Source organism: Patiria miniata, unplaced genomic scaffold, assembly GCF_015706575.1.
Source record: "Patiria miniata isolate m_02_andy unplaced genomic scaffold, ASM1570657v1 HiC_scaffold_3, whole genome shotgun sequence".
Classification (NCBI taxonomy): domain Eukaryota; kingdom Metazoa; phylum Echinodermata; class Asteroidea; order Valvatida; family Asterinidae; genus Patiria; species Patiria miniata.
Genome location: NW_024037069.1, coordinates 1,712,527 through 1,733,391, shown reverse-complemented (window position 1 = coordinate 1,733,391; position 20,865 = coordinate 1,712,527). Strand labels below are relative to the sequence as shown.

At 39.8% G+C, this 20,865-nt stretch overlaps 1 protein-coding gene across 1 annotated transcript; it reads left to right on the top strand.

Annotated features, from left to right (window-relative positions):
• The first annotated feature begins 83 nt into the window (after nucleotides 1–83).
• LOC119738042 lies at nucleotides 84–20,034 on the top strand. The gene is made up of 7 exons (XM_038212762.1): nucleotides 84–585; nucleotides 9,097–9,367; nucleotides 10,313–10,580; nucleotides 12,306–12,453; nucleotides 12,968–13,241; nucleotides 14,750–14,968; nucleotides 19,949–20,034. Exons 1-7 carry the CDS (start codon nucleotides 112–114, stop codon nucleotides 20,032–20,034), a joined length of 1,740 nt encoding a protein of 579 aa, XP_038068690.1. The 5' UTR covers nucleotides 84–111.
• Nucleotides 20,035–20,865: the final 831 nt, after the last annotated feature.

The following is a 20,865-nucleotide window of genomic DNA, read 5'->3' as shown; positions in this document are numbered from 1 at the left end:
TCGGGCTGTAACCGTGGTTTCACACGACGTTTTCACTCATTTACTTTTTCCTTATTTTTCTCACTGAATAATACAGTAGTCAGTTCGGTCTCAGCCCAAATCTGTACCCTGATGATCGACCTAGACTCACGCGGTTGCGGCCAGCGCATGGGGAGATTTGTCCTGCCGCCGGGCGATCCTTGCACCCGTACAGGGGTAAGACTAGGCGGTCATTACCACCGCTACGCGCCTGAGATGCAGGGACAGGATCCACCGTTGTATATGGACATGCTGCCGGAGGTGACTGCTGAGGTTATCGGCCGTTGGTTCAACTGCACTGAGAACAAACTGGAGGAGTCGACGCTCGGAGTCACTGAAACTGCCCCAGAGTTGACTCCTACAGTTTCCCCCTGGTCGACACCTGTCGCATCGACTCTTACCGATACGATACCAGTTGTCAGCACCACCCCTGAGCCGTCGATGCTGCCAGCAGATTGTCAAAGCATCTTGGATGTTGGTCAGAACACTAGCGGTGTGTATACCATCCGGCACAAACACCAGAATATGCAGGTCTACTGTCGCATGGAGTCGGGGAAAGGATACACGGTGAGGAAAGTTCCTTATTTTCTCAGACGAAAATGCTGTATTTCACAATAACATGCTTGGAAGGTGTTTTGCCAATTTGACCCCCAGATGTGTTTGACATTGAGAAACATATTCTTGTAGCAATTGTGTTTTCAACTTGTACCGAGAACTGTTGTCCTTTGCAAAAAAAAATTCTATAACATTCTATAAGAAAGAATTCTATAGAGCATTCTAAAGAATTTTGTCTATGGAAATTTCAAACAGTTTGTTAAGAAGTCTTCTATAAGGCTTCATAGGGATTTTATAGATATCATATAAAAAAAAATGGGCCATAACTCTATACAGCGGTGTGTAGAATTGTATAGAAATTAGGCCTTTTCTATAGAGCAATGAACAAAATCGTATAGAATTAAGCTAGTTTAATGTAGAATATTGTTCTTTAAAATTCTATAAGAAAGAATTCTATAGAGCATTCTTTAGAATTTTGTCTATAGACATTTCATACAGTTTGTTTAGAAGTCTTCCATAAGGTTTTAAAGGAATTTTATAGATATTCTATAAAAAAAAATGAGCAATAATTCTATACAGTGATGTGTATAATTTTATAGAAATTAGGCCTTTTCGATAGAACTATTTTATAGAACTCTTTAGAATTTTGTAGAGGTTTTCTCAAATTTCTATAAATACATTTTATAGAACTCTATAGAAAATGTGGAGCTTGTTTTGCAACATTGTATAGACTATAGAACTCTATAAAATTCTATAGAAGTTTGGCCCTTTTCTATAAGCTTTGCTGAATAGAATTCTTTAGAAATATTCAATACAATTCTTACAGAAATTTTGACACATTTCTATAGAGAAAAAAGTTTATTGAAAACTTATCAAGATCTCGATTAATTTCAAAATGTGACATTACAATGGTGTTACTCTTTACTAAAAAGAATAATGAAAACAAATATGACACAATTATAGTTGGACAGACATAATATTCTTTTCGTTTTATTTGTTTTTCCTTCTGAAGTTACAAATTTGTGCAAGTAGAGGATGAGCAGATATCTTTCCTGGGCAGTGTATTACAATCAAAGGCACCAATAATGAATACAGTCTGTACACGATGAATGTGGTGAAAAAAATATTCACTTAATGAAAGACACATAAAAATTCATGACGCCTAGCTTATTATGAATAAAACTAAGTAGTAACTTAAAACTTACACGGATAATAATGTTCCTGTGTTAAACAATGGCAGATAAATAAACGACACATTTTTAAAAATGTTGTACAAGTGAAAATGTTTGAAACTTGTAAATGTCTCATAATAACACATGTATAAATTCAGGTGGGAAAAAAACCCAAATTTCATCATGAGAAAGATATTGCAAGAAAGAATTAGATTTGTGGTGAGAACGATCCAGGCCAAGTTTGTAAAACCACACATTGATGGTTTCTGATTGGTCGAGACTCGATCACGTGGCCGGGCATTAACGGTGATAGAAAGACCGTCTTCAAGGAACAAGCGAATAAATGGCCTCTGAACCAGCATTGATCCAGCCCCATGGAAGGCAATGATTGGCCAAATTTACAACAGTCATACGGCAGCTTGTAACAATACAGCACTGCACATGCGCTCAACCACCTTCGCGTGAGACTGACGCGCGCGTACGCAACACAGTTGCTATGGGTGCGCGCACGTAAGGAAGTTTTGAAACGACATCGTACAGTGGCAGTGCACTATACTGAGGATGTTACGACGAAAACGTAGATCTACGATTTATTTTCTGTAAATACTTCGCCCATCGACATATTTACCTTTCCTAAATCAAGCATCTTTGTAATTCTGGACACAAGGAATGTGTAAAATATGAAAACATTGTGTAATTTGTTTGGCTACGGCAGCAGAAGTCATACGCGTACGCAATGAAGACGTTGCAATTGTCCAACGCAGCCTGGGCCCGGCTGTGGTGTATATAACAACGCTTATGGACGAGACAGGGTACCATGCATAAGCTAAAATATGGCCCATGAACATGAACACAAAAAAGTCTGAAAATATCGCCGGAAAAAAGTCACACAATTGGAGCATTTTAACTGTTTATTTCGTTAAAAAGGTATCGGTCCATTAACAGCAGTCACCCCAAATCCCGGTCATTATCACGCAGTAAAGACCGGCTCCTCACACTGTTATTCCCTTATTAATATAACATGTATGTCACCATTCTTTTCTGCAACATAGGTATCAGTTGGTTTTAAATTAAATCTTCTCAACTCACCAGTCACCATCGTTTTCACCCTTATCAAGTCCTCCGTTATTCTTTCTAGCAGAGTAGTACAGCATCGTGAAAATTGTGATCATCCCGAGATGTAGGCACACACAGTAAAATCTCAATCATATGTGTTCGCAAGAACAGCAATTAATTCTTGAAAGTTTCATAGGCATGCACGTTACTGCCATCATTCATGATTTGAGCAATTTGGTCTCAAACTTCATGAATTTATTGTTTCCAGTAAATCCATTCCTAGATCCTTTCGCCATACCTCCATGGTCCAACTGACTGAATTCGAATCTGCCACACAGGCAGTTTCTGGTACTGACTGGTATGCAAGGTTGTGTGTACATGCCACATGCATGGAACTATAAAACATGTTAGGTGAGACTGGGTTATCAGCGGAAGGCAATACAAGTGGTTGTAGCCTGACCTGTCTTAGCTGGTGGTCACTACTCATTCTGTATCCGGGTTGTATGGGGCTGGCCATAGGCATGGGCAGGGGCGTAGCATGGTCATTTTATTGGGGGGGGGGGTATTTCTTTTTGAAAAGGGTCTTGCACATCCGTTGTGGAATGTAGACAGGTTTTTTTTGGCCTCCGTAAAATTAAAAAGCGAGGGGGGGGAGATAGATAGTATCTGTCGATGTGGGCGCTTTTCAAAACGACAATTATGCACACAAAGGGCCAAAATATGGTGTGCTTTTCAGGGCGCTACATGTGCCAAATTCTAAAAAAGGCACCCAAAACGGCAGATGAAGGGCACCAAGTTCTTTTTGAAAAGGGCACTTCATAAAAAAGGGCACTCTTTTCAAATTATTGGGAGGGGAAGCCTGTTAAAAAAGGCCCTTTGAATGGAAAAGGCAGTCTTTACAAAATATTGGCGGGGGGTGGGTGGGTGGGGGGGGGTTAAATACCACCTTACCCCCTCCCCCCCCCCCCCCCCAACTGGCTACGCCTAAGCTGGGGGTTAATTGGATTCGGTATAGCCTTTTGTTTATTCTAACTTCTTATTTATCTGGTGCTTCTAGAAGCACCAGATAAACAGGGAGTTGGGCGAGCTGCATATAGGTAGGGGTATCCTGATTTGATGATTGTATTGCTATATGTATATAAAGTATGATATCTAATTACATATCATACTATATCATGATGTATGGTCTCTCTTGAAAGACTAATTACAATTAAAATGCAGATGGCACATAACTGCACGTTTCTCCTTCCACATTCTCAAACTAAATAGTTATATTTGCATGAATAGTTGTAGTTGTGAAAAGAAACATTCCCTGCGTAGTAACTGTGTTTTGGCCCTTTTTCGGCAATTTTGAGGCTGCAAAAATTCATTTTCGCGTTATTTTCAAAGGTCATCCAGCCAAACTGCAAAGTAATGTCACTAAAGTAACTATATTACGACAAAGTATCATCCTTACCCTTGCAAGAAAAAAATAGAAACACTTCTGAAAAATCTCATTTATACTATTTTTTGGCCCTATAATACAGTATGTTTTTACAACTAGCAAATCTGCATGTTTACCCCATTTTTAACCCTCCAATATGACACTTGCCAGGGCACACAGAATAATTTCACTTCGTTTATGGGTAGTTCAGACATTGGTATTTTCATCTTTGGTGAGAAAATTTTGGGTTATTGTAAAGCCTTTGTGCAGTAGTGCTCCAAAAATTTAAAATTTCGCAAAAACCTTAAAAGTGTATTTTCAGTGTTTTCCTTTGTTTTGAGTAATAACTTGTATAATTGGTATTGTTCATGAATCTAGCACATTTTTACAAACATAATAATACTGTGTATCATTTTTAGACCATTGGATGAATAGTAGGTAGTGTACTTCCCCCCACACCAGGCTAGGCCCCGCCCACTCCCCCTGTGCCACCGAATTTTGAGCGTGTATGTTGCACAACGAAACAAATGTAAATATGCAAGTGAACACTTTAGAAATAACATAGAATTCCTTTTCACAGCCTCCCCTTCCCCCACCCCGGAAGCATTGCTTGGGGTTGAGGGTGGGGTGTGACCACCCACCAATAACTTGGCATTGTCGGTACAATCATTGTCACATGGGCAAAACTCATGTGTTTGCAAGCCGCAATGAATAATGGCCATGTCCACTGTCCTCTGATTGAAGTGCACCATCATTCCAATGATGTCCAGTCCTCCCCTCCCAGCTAGGCCCCGCCCTTCCCTTGCCACCAAATTCAGATTTTGATTTCTGCATGTATTTGCCTAAATTAATATTGTAAATAGATGTCAATTTGCCAGTGAAGCTTTCATAATCTACACCAACTGGCGTACCCGTCTTACAGCCCACCCCCTGCCATCCCTCTTCCTACTCCAGTGCTCATTATGAGCAACTATCCCTCCCCTCCCAAAGAATTTACAGCTTATGTATTATTGTAAGGGTTACATATTGCCTTCCGGAAAGTCCACATATTTACATACACTATGTAGGTTTCGCTATTTTTTGTCAACGTGGGAGTGGTTTGGAATATCTGGAAAGCGCGGGGGGGGGGGTGTAATATGGGTACATGTACATGGAAAATGTACATGATGCTGAAATTTGTTTTAACAAAATTGCATTTATCTTATTATTTTAAATACAAAGAAGTGATATTGCGATTACGAGAGCAAATAACTCATATGTTTATATTAAAATACATGTACTTTAAAACAACTATCACTCTAGTGAAAACTCAAAATGGCCTCTATATTGATTGATTGAATTGAACGTGTAAATATGGTCAGATCAAGCACATATAAAGTCGGATATAGTACCGTTATGGGTGCTGCTATGCCCTCTAAAATCGTAATTTCGTAATCAGCGTGACATTTTGAGTCTCTTCCAAACTGTCATCAGCAGTGAACATGGCCACATCTGTGGTGCATCCATTGTTACATGGCAAGCTATCTAAATGTATTGGTGCTTATTAATTACAGGGTTTTTTTGTATTCAAGCATGGAATGTCTTGTTAATGTGTTAATTTAAAAAAAATCAACTTCCCCACCGAACCACAAGTGCTTACAGATTTTAACCCTTTCTGGCAGGTATTTGGGTTTTTTTTCTGAAAGGGAGGGGTACAGCACACTGTGATCCCATGTTGATTTGCATATACTTTGACCGATTTTCCTACAACCGATTTGGCAGGAAAATATTGGTTGACAATTACTCTATAATATGACATTCTTGGTTCTATTGCCGTTACCACTGGAGCTTTTTTATATATTTTCCAAACCCTTGTCTAGATAACATTTTGGGCATAATTTCTGTATTTTTGTGTAAACATTCATCTCCTGTCAAGCAACTGTATGCATCCATTGTTGCTGCCATAGGGACTTATAATTACTGATTTTATTCCACAAATGTGTGGGTTTTCAACCCGAATTGGCAAAACTAATGTAAATATACAAAATTGTGGTGATGTTATTTAATGCTCTGCATTTCATTCATGTAACAACTATCAAAAACGTACTTCAAAACAAAGAAAATGGTACAGATTGAAAGGTGAAAATAACATGCGCTTCTCGCACCAATGGCGGCCACGTTACATACTGAGCATGTATTGTTGTTAATTATATAGCCATGAATTACAGTCATAGAATAATACTTCCGTGATAGGCTTGAAAATGGAAGTATGTTTGACTTTAGTTTATGAGCACTGATGTCTTTACAACCGTTGCCATGGTAATAATAAGCACACTACAGGGGTGTATTTGGTGCCACAAAACTTCATGTTGATCAGGCAAATACAAATTTGGAGGACAATCCCACTAAAACAATACTTCAGACCCTTACTACATGTAATATAGCCAAGTCAAGTCAGAGTGAAATTCATGCAATCAAATTGATGCTGTGTTCTCTCTGAGCTTTCACTGGAGTGATCGTTGTTCTAAAGTACATGTATTTCAATATAAACAAATAAGAGTTAGTTGCTCTCTAAATAGACAGATCTTTTCCGTTTTGAAAATTATAAAATAAACGTCATTTTGTTCACCACACCTTTTACTGTAATTCCAGAGTAGCTTGCAATATAAACAAATGTGTACAGCGTACATGCATGTGTCCAAATCACCCTTCCCACCCACCCCCCCCCCCACCCCTGCGACATACACACCCCTTCTTCTCCTCAATTTACACTTTCCCCAAGGCCATATGCATGTATGTAATCTCAACACAATTGTACTTGTTGACTTGTTGGGGAGGGCGTGGTTCTCTTTGAGCTTTGGGAGTGGGGGTGGCAGGGGAAGGGGCTATATATCTGTGAGACGGCTGTTGGTGTAGATCGTAAAAAGTTCACTTCAAATTGATATCTGGTATTTACAATTTACTTTAGGCAAAAACATGCAGAAATCACAATCTGAATTTGGTGGCAAAGTAAGGGCGGAGCCTAGCTGGGAGGGGAAGGACTGGACATTATTTGAATAATGGTGCACTTCAATCAGAGGACAATGGATATGGCCATTATTATTCATTGCGGCTTGCAATCACATGAGTTTTGCCCTTGTGACAATGATTGTACCGGCATTGCAAAGTTATTGGTGGGTGGTCACACCCCACCATCAACCCCAAGCAATGCCCCCGGGGTAGGGGAAAGGGAGGCTGTGAAAAGGAACTCTATGTTATTTCTAAAGTGTTCACTTGCATATTATTTATTTACATTTGTTTCGTTATGCAACATACACGTTCAAAATTCGGTGGCACATGGGGAGTGGGCGGGGCCTAGCCAGGTGTGGGGAAGTACACTACCTACTATTCATCCAATGGTCTAAAAATGATACACAGTCTAATTCTGTTTGTGAAAATGTGCTAGATTCATGAACAATACCAATTATACAAGTTTATATACCCAAAACAAAGGAAAACACTGAAAATACACTTTGTAAGGTTTTTGTGAAATTTACAATTTTGGAGCGCTACTGCACAAAGGCTATACAATAACCCAAAATTGTCTCACCAGATATGAAAAGACCAATGTCTGCACTAACCATAGCCGAAGGGAAATTATGGCCCTGGCAAGTGCCATTTTGGAGGGATAAAAATGGGGTAAGAAATGCAATTTTGCTAGTTGTAAAAACATGCTGTATTATAGGGCCTAAAAATAATATAAAGGAGATTTTTCAGAAGTGTTTTTATTTTTTTCTTGTAAGGGTAAGGTTGATACTTTGTCGTGATATAGTTACTTTTGTGACATTACTTTGCAGTTTGGCTTGATGACCTTTGAAAATAATGCAAAAAAATGAGGGTTTTTGCAGCCTCAAAATTGCCGAAAAATTGCCAAAACACATAATGGCCCGTAACCATGGCAACGGGCAAAATATCGGATAAAAAATCTCTTTTGGTTACTTGCCCCTAAAGTCCTTTCATCCCACAAAGTATAAAAAAATTCGATTTTTTGAGCGTGGACACTTATATGAAGTATTTACACGAAATGACTCTTAAATGATATACATGTACTTCTCCATAAAAAATGTACTTCTCTATAAAATGTATGCTTCCGTATAGAAATTATTTTTCTCTATAAAAATTATACCTTTCTAAAGAAATTTGGGGTCTATAGAAAAAAAAATGTTATAGAAATCTATAGAATTCTATAGAGTTAACAATTTCTATAGACTATATAAAGTCTACAGAGAATTGGCGAGCCTGTAGAATTCTATAGAACTGTATAAAACTTTTTTTTAAGAATTCTATAGAACTGTTTTGTAAGGGGTTGGTGCTCATGAAAAGCAATCCAATGGCTATACAATAATGGAACGCCCGTGCATACGTGTGCTGTTGAATACTGAGCCAGTGACATTAATTAACAAACACGCGCTAAAGCTAACGGGAAACCGGAAGTTGCACCATACAAACTAAAAATGGTTTATCCGTTCCTGTAAGTTGAACATAACCATAGGTTTTTCGGAACAACAAAGCGATTAAAGCAACTAAAATGTTCACCCTGATGTCCTTCCCAAAATAGAAATGAAAGATTTAACTACGGAACGACTCTGATACCTGTTAGTCTGGTTGATGTCTGAAATGGCCAGTATTTTTCTTAGGTGTACTTATTTTTGGTGGGTTTTTTTTTGGGTCTTTTTCATACTCCACAAAAATGCTTCGACGTGTATCTGGACTGCAGGTACGTCAGTTGAGAAAACTTTTGGATTTTGTTCAGCGCAGCGTTGACTCGCTATAAACGTTCAACCACAAAACAATCATAAAGCGGTGGTGGTAAACGTGTCCCAAATTTACCGTAACTCATATCGTTTCTGACAGGTGTTTCAGAGACGCCTGGACGGCTCGGTGAGCTTCAACCGAACCTGGCAGGAGTACGCCGATGGATTTGGGAATCTGACCGGAGAGTTCTGGCTGGGCAACCAGAAGCTGAGCAGTCTGACTCGTAACTGGGGGCGGGAGCTGGTCATCACTCTGAGGGCGTTCGCTGGGGAAGAAGCCCGTATTCGTTATGAATACTTTCACGTATTTGCATCTGAGTACACATACAAGCTTATTGTCGATGGCTTTAGTGAAGAGAGTGGAGATGCAGGTATACTACTTACATTGTCCTTCACTTTCAGACTTCTTTCACACATCATGTCTTGCACTGTTGTCTGCGATATAATTCTGGTTGAACTGCGCTTCTTTCATCCAATTACAATCAAAATGATCCCAAAACATTATTACGAATGTCTGAATCTGTAGACAATAATCTGTTCCTAGGACTGCGTCAATATCAGATGAATACTTCATCCGGCCACTTGTCTATAAACAAACAAATATAAACACGGCTGTACATGCAATGGATTATGTTACAAATCCATAACGTTCTTTAAGTTAGGGAGGTTTACGGGAAGATTTTGAAAATTTCCGGCCGATAGAAAAAGCATAAAGCAGGCTGAAAGCAGCGTTGAAATTGTTGATTAGTCTGTTTGATGCCTATGCAGCATTTCACCAGTATTGGAATCATGAACAGATGAAGCTAGATCAGGCCAAGAAAAAAGAGTCAGTCTCTGGTCAGACCGAAGTTCCTGAATTGATGCGGCGACGCGTTTTGTTTTTTTGGTGTTTTTTTATTCAAGCTTGTATTTGTACAGACAAGGTGTGTACTATTTTGGTTTTTTGTGTCCTCATTATACATTGTTGTCCTCCATAATTTGCCTTGGTGACCTTTATCATTTGCCTTGGTACAATTTTCCCATTCTTGGGGGTCCTTGGTACACACATTTGAGAAGGCGCGGCAAGAGAGGGCGCTGTTGTAGCTTCCGTGTTAATTTGGGGGGGGGGGGAGGTTCACGCGCATGATTAAAATCGACGCGCGAACTGCCCAGAGAGCGAGTATTTTTTTTTGGCCTAACCATGATAAATAAAGAAAGCAGATCATGTCCAAACATTAAAATAACAAGAAAGAAATCCATTCAAATGTAATATTAATAAACAGTCCCTTCATGACAATGTTCATGCAGCATCTGTTACCCTTTCTGATTGCACCCAGGTGATTCACTCGGGAGTGGAACAATTATACGCTTCTCAACTCGAGATGAAGACCATGACAACGACGGGGAAAACTGCGCTGAGAAATTCCACGGAGGCTGGTGGTACGACGGCTGCGGTAGCGACATCAGTGACTGGTTCCTGAGCAATCTGAACGGCTTGTACTACAACAACGCAACGGTCGATGATTACATGGGAATACAGTGGGTCACCTGGAAGGGTAAACAGGTCTCTCTTAAAGGGTGTGAAATGATGACACGATCCAAATGGTAAGCGTAACCGTAATTGGTGGGATTCATATTGACAGACAAATTAACCTAAAGTATTTGTGTTTTTCTGCAAATTAAAAAAACATAATTCCAAAAATTGTTGGAGGGAGATGAGAAAAAAATTATGATATAGTTTATATAAAATATGAAATATTCAAGCATCACCAACCGGAGTTATACAAAAATGTTGATTTCAACCCCCCCCCCCCAAAAAAATATTGTTCTTATTTGCTCGTTTGGTTTAATACAATAGTTATAAAGTTTTAAGGAAGTGGCACAAACCGGATCAAAGGTGAAGGCAGCGACATCCAGACTGTCTGTCAAGTGTTTGCGTGGAAACAGACGTTGCTGACGCTAGCGTCTTTTCAGTTTCCTAAGACTTATGCGCCTATCAATTGTTTTCCCCACCCCTCCCCTGGGCTGCCCCGTCCAAGACGTGGGGATTGTCATTTTTGAAGTGACAAAATCCCCACCCCTCAGGCAAAATTTAAGTGACAATCACCGACCATGTCCCGACATACTTACGCGGGGCGCACTAGTGATAGCCTTTCTATGATTACGCCAATGTTAACAATGTAATTTGAGTGACCAAAATTCCCCTTCCTTGGACATACAAAAAACGTGACAAAATCTTAACATCGGACCAGGAACAGCGGGGGGGGGGGACATTTGATAGGCGCATTATGACGATTAGATGGTTTACAGCAAGTGCATACAGAATGTCCTCTTAGCTGAGCCTAAATGGAAATACATGGCTATAATACCTTGATCCATTATCAATAAAAGAAAAAAACAAATTACCACCACCATAATTAATAACGATGCTACATACATTTTTAACGCCATTTTACCGATGCAAATATTAGTGTTCATGGCAAAACATGAGCCGCTCTGTGATGATCACAGGAAATTCCTTATTGAATGGCACTATCCGTCTTCCGTAATTATAAGCAATACATATATTAGAATCCTTCCACATAGGTGTCGTTTAGAACTTAAGGGATTACAGAATCCGATGCATCTACATGGTTCCAATGGATCTGCGAGTCGCAGCCGCGAGATAAATAAGTCAAGGCCGCGAGTAACCCTTCATGAAAGCGAGGCCAGCTACCATAACAAAGAAACGCACCACCGTGAAAGAGAAACGCACCGCCGTGAAAGAGAAACACACCGCCGTGGAAGAGAAAGAGGAGCCTGACCCTAAAGGGCTTCCGTACGCTTTTTTTTCACCATGTAGCGAAAAACATGTATAATTGGTATAATTTTTCTTGATTTTGTTGGGAAAAATGTTATCTTGGTGATTATTTTTAGTACATAATGTTTAAGCGCAAATCATTGGCCTTCCAATGATACCGAATTTATTTTGAACAAAAAAATCTATTGCGACGCCATTGCAACGGCAGTGATGTAACGTTCTTCAAGGGTATGTTTTCCCATAAAAAAAAATGCAAAGTGTGAATCTTGGATGCATTGACTACTCAAAAATACAAAACAACCAATATCAATTTGGACATGATTTTTCAACTATATCCGACTTCAGTCGTCGATTACTCAAAACAAGGTTTTGGGGGACAGTCCTTCAATTTGCCTCTGTAGTGTGTCTGATGGTTTAACAGCGTGCTTTCAATTATCATTATTCACCATACGTCAGCTTAGTGGAATCTGTCCCCTTTTTCACTTTTTTTTAGATATGCATTAGTTCATTTCATTCTTTTTAATATCAAGCAATTGGTCCATAACGGAGCCACCTGCAGATTGTCAAGAGATCTTGGATGCTGGTCAGAACACTAGTGGTGTGTATACCATCCAGCACGCATGCCAGAATATGCAGGTCTACTGCCACATGGAGCCGGAGTCGGGGAAAGGATACATAGTGAGTCAACAGTTCCTAATTTTATTTAAAAGCCATGCTCTATGCCACATGTCAAATGTGGTGGATGGATTGTAAATTAAGCTCTGAGAGGAATAGAACATTTAAAAATAGGTTTTCTTTGATCATAGCAGTTCTGAGATAAGCTATGTAACCACTAAGCAATAGTAGGAAGTCCGTGCCCCAGAGCCCTTACGATGCGCCCGGAAAATGGCAGATAATGCGTTGTTTGAATAATGGTCGCTTTGATGAGCGCCCCGATTTTGGAAGATGTTCCCCATTCCGACCCCACACTATTGGATTTTACGGAGGCCAAGTAGTGTCCAGTACAAAAAAAAATATGTCCACATTCAGCATAAATGTACCCCCCCCCCCCTAAAAAAGGGGGGGGGGGAATGCTCGTACGCTGCTGTATCCATGGAAGATGCATTAGCAAATGCCCCTGTTTGGAGATGCCGCCAGTTTGAAAAACTGTTCCGCCGCCGCTAAATACCCTTGTTTGTATCTTTTCTCACAGGTTTTTCAGAGACGCCTGGACGGCTCGGTGAGCTTCGATCGAACCTGGCAGGGGTACGCCGAGGGATTCGGGGATCTGACCGGAGAGTTCTGGCTGGGCAACCAGAAGCTGCATAGTCTGACTCGTAACTGGGGGTGGGAGCTGGTCATCACTCTGAGGGCGTACGATGGGGAGGAAGCCCGTGTTCGTTATGGGAAATTCAAGATACACCCATCATCTGAGCGCAATTATGAGCTCTATGTCGGTGACTTTAATGCCAAGAGTGGAGATGCAGGTACATAATACCCTTTTGCTTTCCGTACTTTTCCTTTGGGACCTCTCTTCATGCACAGTTGTCTACGAGAAAATTCTGGCTTTACTGCGCTATTCTCATCTATTTGTAGCGGTATGTGATTTATCAGATGTCATAATCCTGGAGTCCTATCTGATTGTATTAATAAAATTGTGGATATTGGATTCATGACTGCATTGTTGTTATGTATTATAGACACTTTTTGAGAGTTTATCGTGCATGATAATATTGAAGTATTTTGATGTCGCCAGTCGCGCATGCGCGTTAATTCTCTCTCTCCCTCTCTCCCGCCCCTCCTCCCCCACCCCCTCTCTGCCCCCCCCCCCCATCTCTCTCTTTCTCTCCACGTTGTTTTTGGACTAAGGTTGAGAAAGATCAAGCTCAACATTAGCGTTATTGAGAAGTTTATCTCCTTCCAAGATCGTCGTTCGTGAATGTCACCTGTCCGCATTTGATTCAGGTTGTACCGTTGATATATAGGGTCCGCTGGTCCGTTAGCATTGTGGAATTTAAGAGTGAGAGAGGGTAACGCATGGTTTTTGATCCGGTCTGGGGAGTTTATACTGAGGATTTGGATCTAGAGATTTCTTCTAGGATTTGTAGAGAGATTTTTACAGGGAGAGTTTCCAGGATTTCAACGAAGATTGATACTGAAGTTTCTGCAGAGATATATCTCGAGATTTGAATCATCTTTAGATTTGAGATTAGGATTATTTTCAATTATTTTATATCGACTGTGCCAGGATCCAATTTGTATTAAGAAACTATTTTGAGTGATAATTTGATCATTTCTATTTCTAACTGGGATTATCAAAGAGCCTCTTGACATCGACGGATTTTTACTCAAAACTGATTAATGACCAATAAATAAATTGTGAGCTGCAATATTCGAGTTACCAGATCACATTTCTAACTGGGATTATCAAAGAGCCTCTTGACATCGACGGATTTCCACTCATAACTGAATAATTACCAATAAATAAATGTGAGCTGCAATAATCGAGTCACCGGATCACATTATTTGGAACCGACTGCCAATGAATCATTAGGGTACACACCGTACCCCAGTTTGTAATCACACGCTCACACTTCACCAGGGAGCGTACAACTAGGCGAGCCCTAACATTGTTACAGAGAAAAAGACTGACATAAAAACATTAATTTTACTGAGTGTTTGAATATGTAGGCGATAATATGTTTCTGCTCACATCCCAAATAAATGCTTCCTTCGGCTGCTTGCCCATAAACATAACACACAAATTAACATGCAATGGATTATATTTAAATTAGTAGCGTAACAAAAATTGAAAACCCACCAATCGGGTTACAAGCAGCGTTGAAAACAAACTAAAGAAAGGAGACCGTACCTAAAAAGAAATGTCATTTTGTAAGTAGTCTGGATCCCTTCCTGCAAATGTCCGTGCAGCATTCGCCATCTATTGATATACTTATACAAGGTCTGACGATCCTTCCTTTCTGATTGCACACAGATGATTCGCTCCGCCTTCAAAATCATTGGTACTTCTCAACTCCAGATAAAGACAATGACTTTGACGGGGACAACTGCGCTGAGAAATTCCACGGAGGCTGGTGGTACAATTACTGCGGTAGTGACATCAGTAACTGGTTCCAGAGCAACCTAAACGGCTTGTACTACAGCAACGCAACAGTCGATGATTACATGGGGATACAGTGGGTCACCTGGAAGGGTAAACAGGTCTCTCTAAAAGGGTGTGAAATGATGACACGACGCAAATAGTAAGCGTAACTATGATGGAAAGGATTCATATTGACAGACAACATTGAAACCAGGCGAATAGAGGGTTGCAAGCATTTGTATTTCTGCAAAAAAAATACATAATTCCGAAAAATGTTGGCGGGGGAAGGGGGTTTGCGGTATTGTAAGCAAGAAACAACTAGATTTATGTTTGTGGACAAACACAAGGCCGTTCCGGTAACTTTTTGTGACATATGTCGCATGTAAAATTTCAAGTATAAGTTCCTTCCAGAATGTTGAAATCAAGTTCGCATCTTTTACCAATTTTAAATTACAAGGCACTTCCGGTGTCAACCGGAAGAAAGGGTCACGTTATTTCGCACGTTATTTAAAAATTGAAGACCCTGGATTATTATCAATTTTCGCAAGCATCAATTTCAGGTCTCTCATGGTTGATTTTATATTGATTTTCAAAGATAACATTTAACGTGACGTCACGTGACTCATAATGATGTCATGATGACGTCATTTTATTTTTCATCTATAACACATCCCGGTCTAGGTGTATACCAACTTTAAACCCAATCGGACATGTAGTCTGTAAATATGGGCCTTCAAAATATGTTTATTTTATATGAAGTCATATGTCACGTGATGACGTCATCATTACGTCAAGTTAATTTTCATGTATAAGACATCCCGGTCCAGGGACATACCAACTTTCAACCCCATCGGACCTGTAGTTCAGGAGTATAGGCCTTCGAAATATGTTCATTTTATATGACATCATATGTCACGTGATGACGTCATCATGACGGCAAGTTAATTTTCACCTATAAGACATTCCGGTCTAAGTACATATCAACTTTCAACCCATCACTCTCATGTTTTCTTGAAAAAGTCTAAAGAAAGAACCACTTCCGACGAAGCTCGAGTGAAAACTATATCTTTACGAGTGAAGAAATTTCACTCTAAAACGTCTAGTCCCTAGTTTTTGACTGTAGGGGTGAATTTTTCACTCGAATGGAGTGAATTTAAACTCTTTGGAATTAAGAGAGCACCAATATCTTGTAGTGTCGAATATCTGAAGAGATTTTTTCTTTATCTCTCTCTCCTTGCTGCCCAACATCACTTTCGACGGCTGTTATTATATACTACAACGCAACTGACAAATACAATAAAGCATCAACTGAAGTTTAAAAAGAGCTGTTGTACTGTTTTATTGCTTAAGGTTTCATAACCGTGCAAATGTTCACCTTGATCATCTTACAAATGGTGTCAATATCTGTCCCCATTTTTTTTGTAAAACTGCCCCTGATAGAAAAGTAGAATGTGTGTAGGACCACTCTGTAGATTACAAGGTCCTAAATTATCCTAATCAGTAGCGTACAACGCTTACAATGTTATTTGAAGTTTTGATTAATAGTAGTAATACTTCTTAAACTATCACAGTGTTTAATGTTTTCAATATAAAGTATATAATATATTGTAAAATTCACATTATATATATGGTATCTTACTCATCAAATCGAGTCACAAGGTTAATCACATGAGCTACGTTGGGAAACAAGCCCTTTGAAAAATCTTGCACAATGGCAATATCTTGCAAATGTCAATGGCAAGTGGTCTTTGTTGAAAAGTATACATGGTATTCAAAAACAATTGCGCGCGGTCCTTTCAGATTTGCAAGGCTCTTCGCCCGATCTGGCCTCGAAGTCTGTCAAGCCAGCAAATTATATTTTTGAATATTCTTGAGTCTATGTTTTTGGTCTTTATTATTGAAGTCTGATAAGTGATAACTACTTTTAACCCTTCGCGTGCTAATTTTTGGCGCTGTGATATTAGACGGCTGCATGGAACCAATCATTGACACAATGTAATTTGAGCTACCCGGCCCCTCAAAGTCCACCATTCACCCAGATTAACCCCTGGTATCACTCCGGCCCTATAAACAGTCAATGAAACCAGACACTACCCTCCTCAATGCCATTTGACAGTTCCATTTTGGCCACAGGGGTGATCGAGGTAATCCCTATGTGAACAATGCATTTGTACACAAGCCTATGTAATTGCGCACAAGCACACTAGGTTTTCCCGCCAATTTCCAACCCTTCCAGTAGGATCACAAGACTTACACCCCCTCTAGTGGATGTACCATGGTCCATACTAGGATCTAGTGACAGATGACCTTGGCATGGCTACCACGTGGCTGGGACAATAAAAAAACAAAGAAATGTGGAAGTCAGTTTATTCACACTGACTCCAGGTAAGGCCATGAAAATGCCGAGCACAATATCTTTAGCTTTAAGATGAACAATGAAATGTCGCTTTCGTCTCATCGGTTCGGCATCCTATCTCTCTAAAACGTTTTTAATAAAAGCCTAATTAAAAACGAAATTGGGATAAACGGTGTTCTCCTCAAAATTTGACGTTTATTTTCCGGGTAAATACATCATCTATGACGACAAAAACTGCACGATACCATCTGTTATATCCTGAAGTATTTATGTTTTTAACAAATTGGAAGAACATTGTCCTACATAAGGAGTAGTTTTGCATACAGTTTTATGAACATTTCCTTTTAAGATGTCATGCAAAAACCGACACAATGGCATTGGCACACCTGGAAAATTCGTGATTGCAAGCCAATGGGTATTAATGCCCGTTATCACGCGTCTAACCAATTAAGGCATGTCCACTCAGCTCAGAATAGTCATTTATCCTTGTCTGTAGGATCCGCGTTCCAACCAGTCCACGTATGAGCTGCCAATCGTCGGTGATTTAAACACAACCATTCCTTGTTATATAAATTATTTTCCAAAGCCTGGACATCATGAATATGCATTACGCAGAAAGGGCGCCTTTTTTATATTGTCCGATCTTGTTTGAGGGGGGAAAAATTGTGTATATACTGCAGCTGGTCGTGTATTCATTTTGCCGTGTGAAGTGGTGGCTCAAGTGGATTCAAGGTGGCAAAAGCCAATGGTTAGAAAAAAAATATGTGAACAATAATTGTAGGTATTATTCCTTTAGCCAGTTTTCATCAGTTCACTTAGCCTTGGTCAAGGCGTTCGTCATTTATTATCCGTCCGTACGGTAAGCGGCGGCATATCCTCGCCAATGCATGTAAAAATGCATGTAAAACAGCGACCTCGTGCGGCCACTTTTTATATGAAAATCGTTTGGATCCGATCAAACGCCTTGGTCCAATCCGCGGCGAAAGCTTAAATGTTTGTCTTTATTTTAGATTTCTAGCGCAAGACCTCAATACAATTATTGTAGGCGGGGCTAATATGGGGAATGTGCAATCACAACTTGGCAAATCCCAACATTATCCAATTATTTGCATCTATTCGCCTTTTGCGGACGTGTCAGAAACCACATATTTGTGTTATCGGTGCTGTTTGTAATGTGAGACACACAACGTGTGTGCTCACGTTGTCGCTATAATTACTTTTCACATGCAGTCGCTGTTGGTGCTGTAGTTTTTGGACCAGCCAAATTGAAATATTACATTTTCGACGGCATTTTGTGGTAATAGCAGGCAACCACGTCAGATCAATCAGTGAAAGGATGGAGAAGAAAATGTCGGTGGATTAATTTTGACCCACAATATACCTAATTTGCATAAATTGTTAATCCCTGCAGTGTATTATATTTATTCTCATATTTGGGTATATTCTTCGTTTTTTTAAATTTTTTTGAAAAGTTTATTTTGGTGATTCTAGTTACACCCCCTTACTTACATTTTCTTAAGCATGTTAGTGACATAATAATCACGAGGATATAGTAACGATCCAAAATGGCTACTATTATACCAACAAATTCGCACATTTACTTTGTCTCCAGATATCATCAAGTAGTGCAAACCTCAGTATTGATGAGCTTCAAATTCACCAAGTTGCTTACTGGCACAGAGTTCCTAATAAAACCCTGATGGGAAATCGTGTGAACACGATAACATTGTGGTATTAAGCTCGGCAAACAAAAACAGGGGAAAAGGAGCTTGCTGTTCGTAAACTGCGCTTAAATTAGGAGAAGGGTCGCCTAACGTTGGATCCTTGAATAAGGAAACACCCCCAAAGGAAACACCCCACCAAAAAAAAAAAAAAAAAATGTTTGTAATGATTATGTCAGTGTCAAAATGTTTTCTTTCCCATTAATTTTCTGTCTAATCATAAAGAGAATGTCCTTGAACTTTTTCAAGTCTCTCACGTTAGGTTACCCTTCACTAATTAGGCTAATTAACAGACACCTCGTTTTCCCGTGTTTGTTTGCTGGGCTTAATGTCACCATGATATCATTGTTCACATGATTTTCTGTAGGGTTTTAATAGGGTCACTGTGCCAGTAAGCAACTTGGTGAATTTGAAGCTCGTCAATACTGATGTTTGGCAAGACTCCTTGAAGACATCTGGAGCCAAGGTGAAATGCGCCCAGCTGTCGAGTATAATAGGAGCCATTTTGGATCGTTACTATGTACTAATAATTATTCAGTCGCTTACATGCGTTAGAAAATATTATTGAAGTAAGGATGTTAAGTAGAATCATTAAAACATTTCAAAAAATCAAAAAATAAAAGATATACCCAAACAAGGGCAAAAATATACTTCATGGTAGGTATTAAAGATTTATGCAAATTAGGTATATTTAGGGTCACAATTAACGGTGGCATCCACCCACATGTTGTTCGTTATGGTTCAAAGAAATAATCTAGCATGGATGCCAACTATTACCAAAAAATGCCCTGAAATTATTCTCCAGGATACTTTACCACGTTCGGCTGGCCTACCAACATGCACTGCTGCAAAACAGCGCCAGCTGTCAGCAGTCAGCGCGCGGCGAGGATACGCCGCCGAATGCCGTACGAACGGATAACGATGAACGCCTTAACCAAGGCTACAGTTCGTTGAACTGTTCAATATTGGTGCGCCTGTTTTCTATCGATTGTTGTTCCCCACTCTCCTACCCAGGCACCCCCCTATCAGAACCGGTGATCGTCACATTCCAGTTGACCATCTCTCCTCTTGAGGCACACTGCTACACCCCATGGCAATAAAGGATAGGGTCCAAACATTTTATTTAAACTCACTGATGACGCTTTTTCAAGCAATTATTATTATTATTATTTTTTAAAGTTAACCAGAATATTGCAACCGCCCTGCTAGTTCTTGAGCCGAAATACATTTCAAAGCAGCAGAATCATATCCACAATAGTCCAGGGACAATACATATTCATTCACTGCATGAGCAGATTTGTGGAGGGGGGGGGGGGCAGAAGTAATAGGCCGTCTTGAACCTCTCCCCCACCCCAGACAGCTTACCCTAACCCTTGCAAAAGGTTGATCCGCCCTCAACTGGCATCTTGCAGGTGCATTTCTTAAGAGAGTGGGACCATGATTCCTACCTCCAATGTGCGAATATTTGACTAAATCTCTACATGAGACCTCAGGCAGCCAGAGGTGGGAGGGGTGGGTACAACAATTGATACACTTACAGTTTGTACACATATTAAACTATGTATTGATATTTGCCTTTCGATCGATTAATGTTAGTGCATGGTATTCAATAAATGTAATCGATGTTTAGAAATAGACGCTTATCTCGCTTTTGATGGTTTCATGTTATTCTGTTATATAATGTTTTTTTAGTTCCAACAAAACCTACAATAAATACAAATTTATTATATACATAACAACATGTTCACAAACAGGATAACCCCGACACTCAAGGACGACCCCAAGATAATCCAGACAACGTCAGAAATTAAAGATTGTCAAAACTACCTGAGCAGTCCGCCAAGAGTGCCAAGATCATCATAATCAAGAAATTGGTTACGATACAAAACTGCCTTGACACTATCACAAAAACCATGCTTGATACAGGCTAT

Bases quoted from the DNA above. Each gene is read 5' to 3' on its own strand.
- LOC119738042 (XM_038212762.1), top strand. From the start codon at position 112: ATGATCGACCTAGACTCACGCGGTTGCGGCCAGCGCATGGGGAGATTT. The intron at 9,368-10,312 runs GTATACTACTTA...GATTGCACCCAG, and splicing joins TGAAGAGAGTGGAGATGCAG to GTGATTCACTCGGGAGTGGA. The intron at 14,969-19,948 runs GTAAACAGGTCT...TCTCCTACCCAG, and splicing joins ACAGTGGGTCACCTGGAAGG to GCACCCCCCTATCAGAACCG.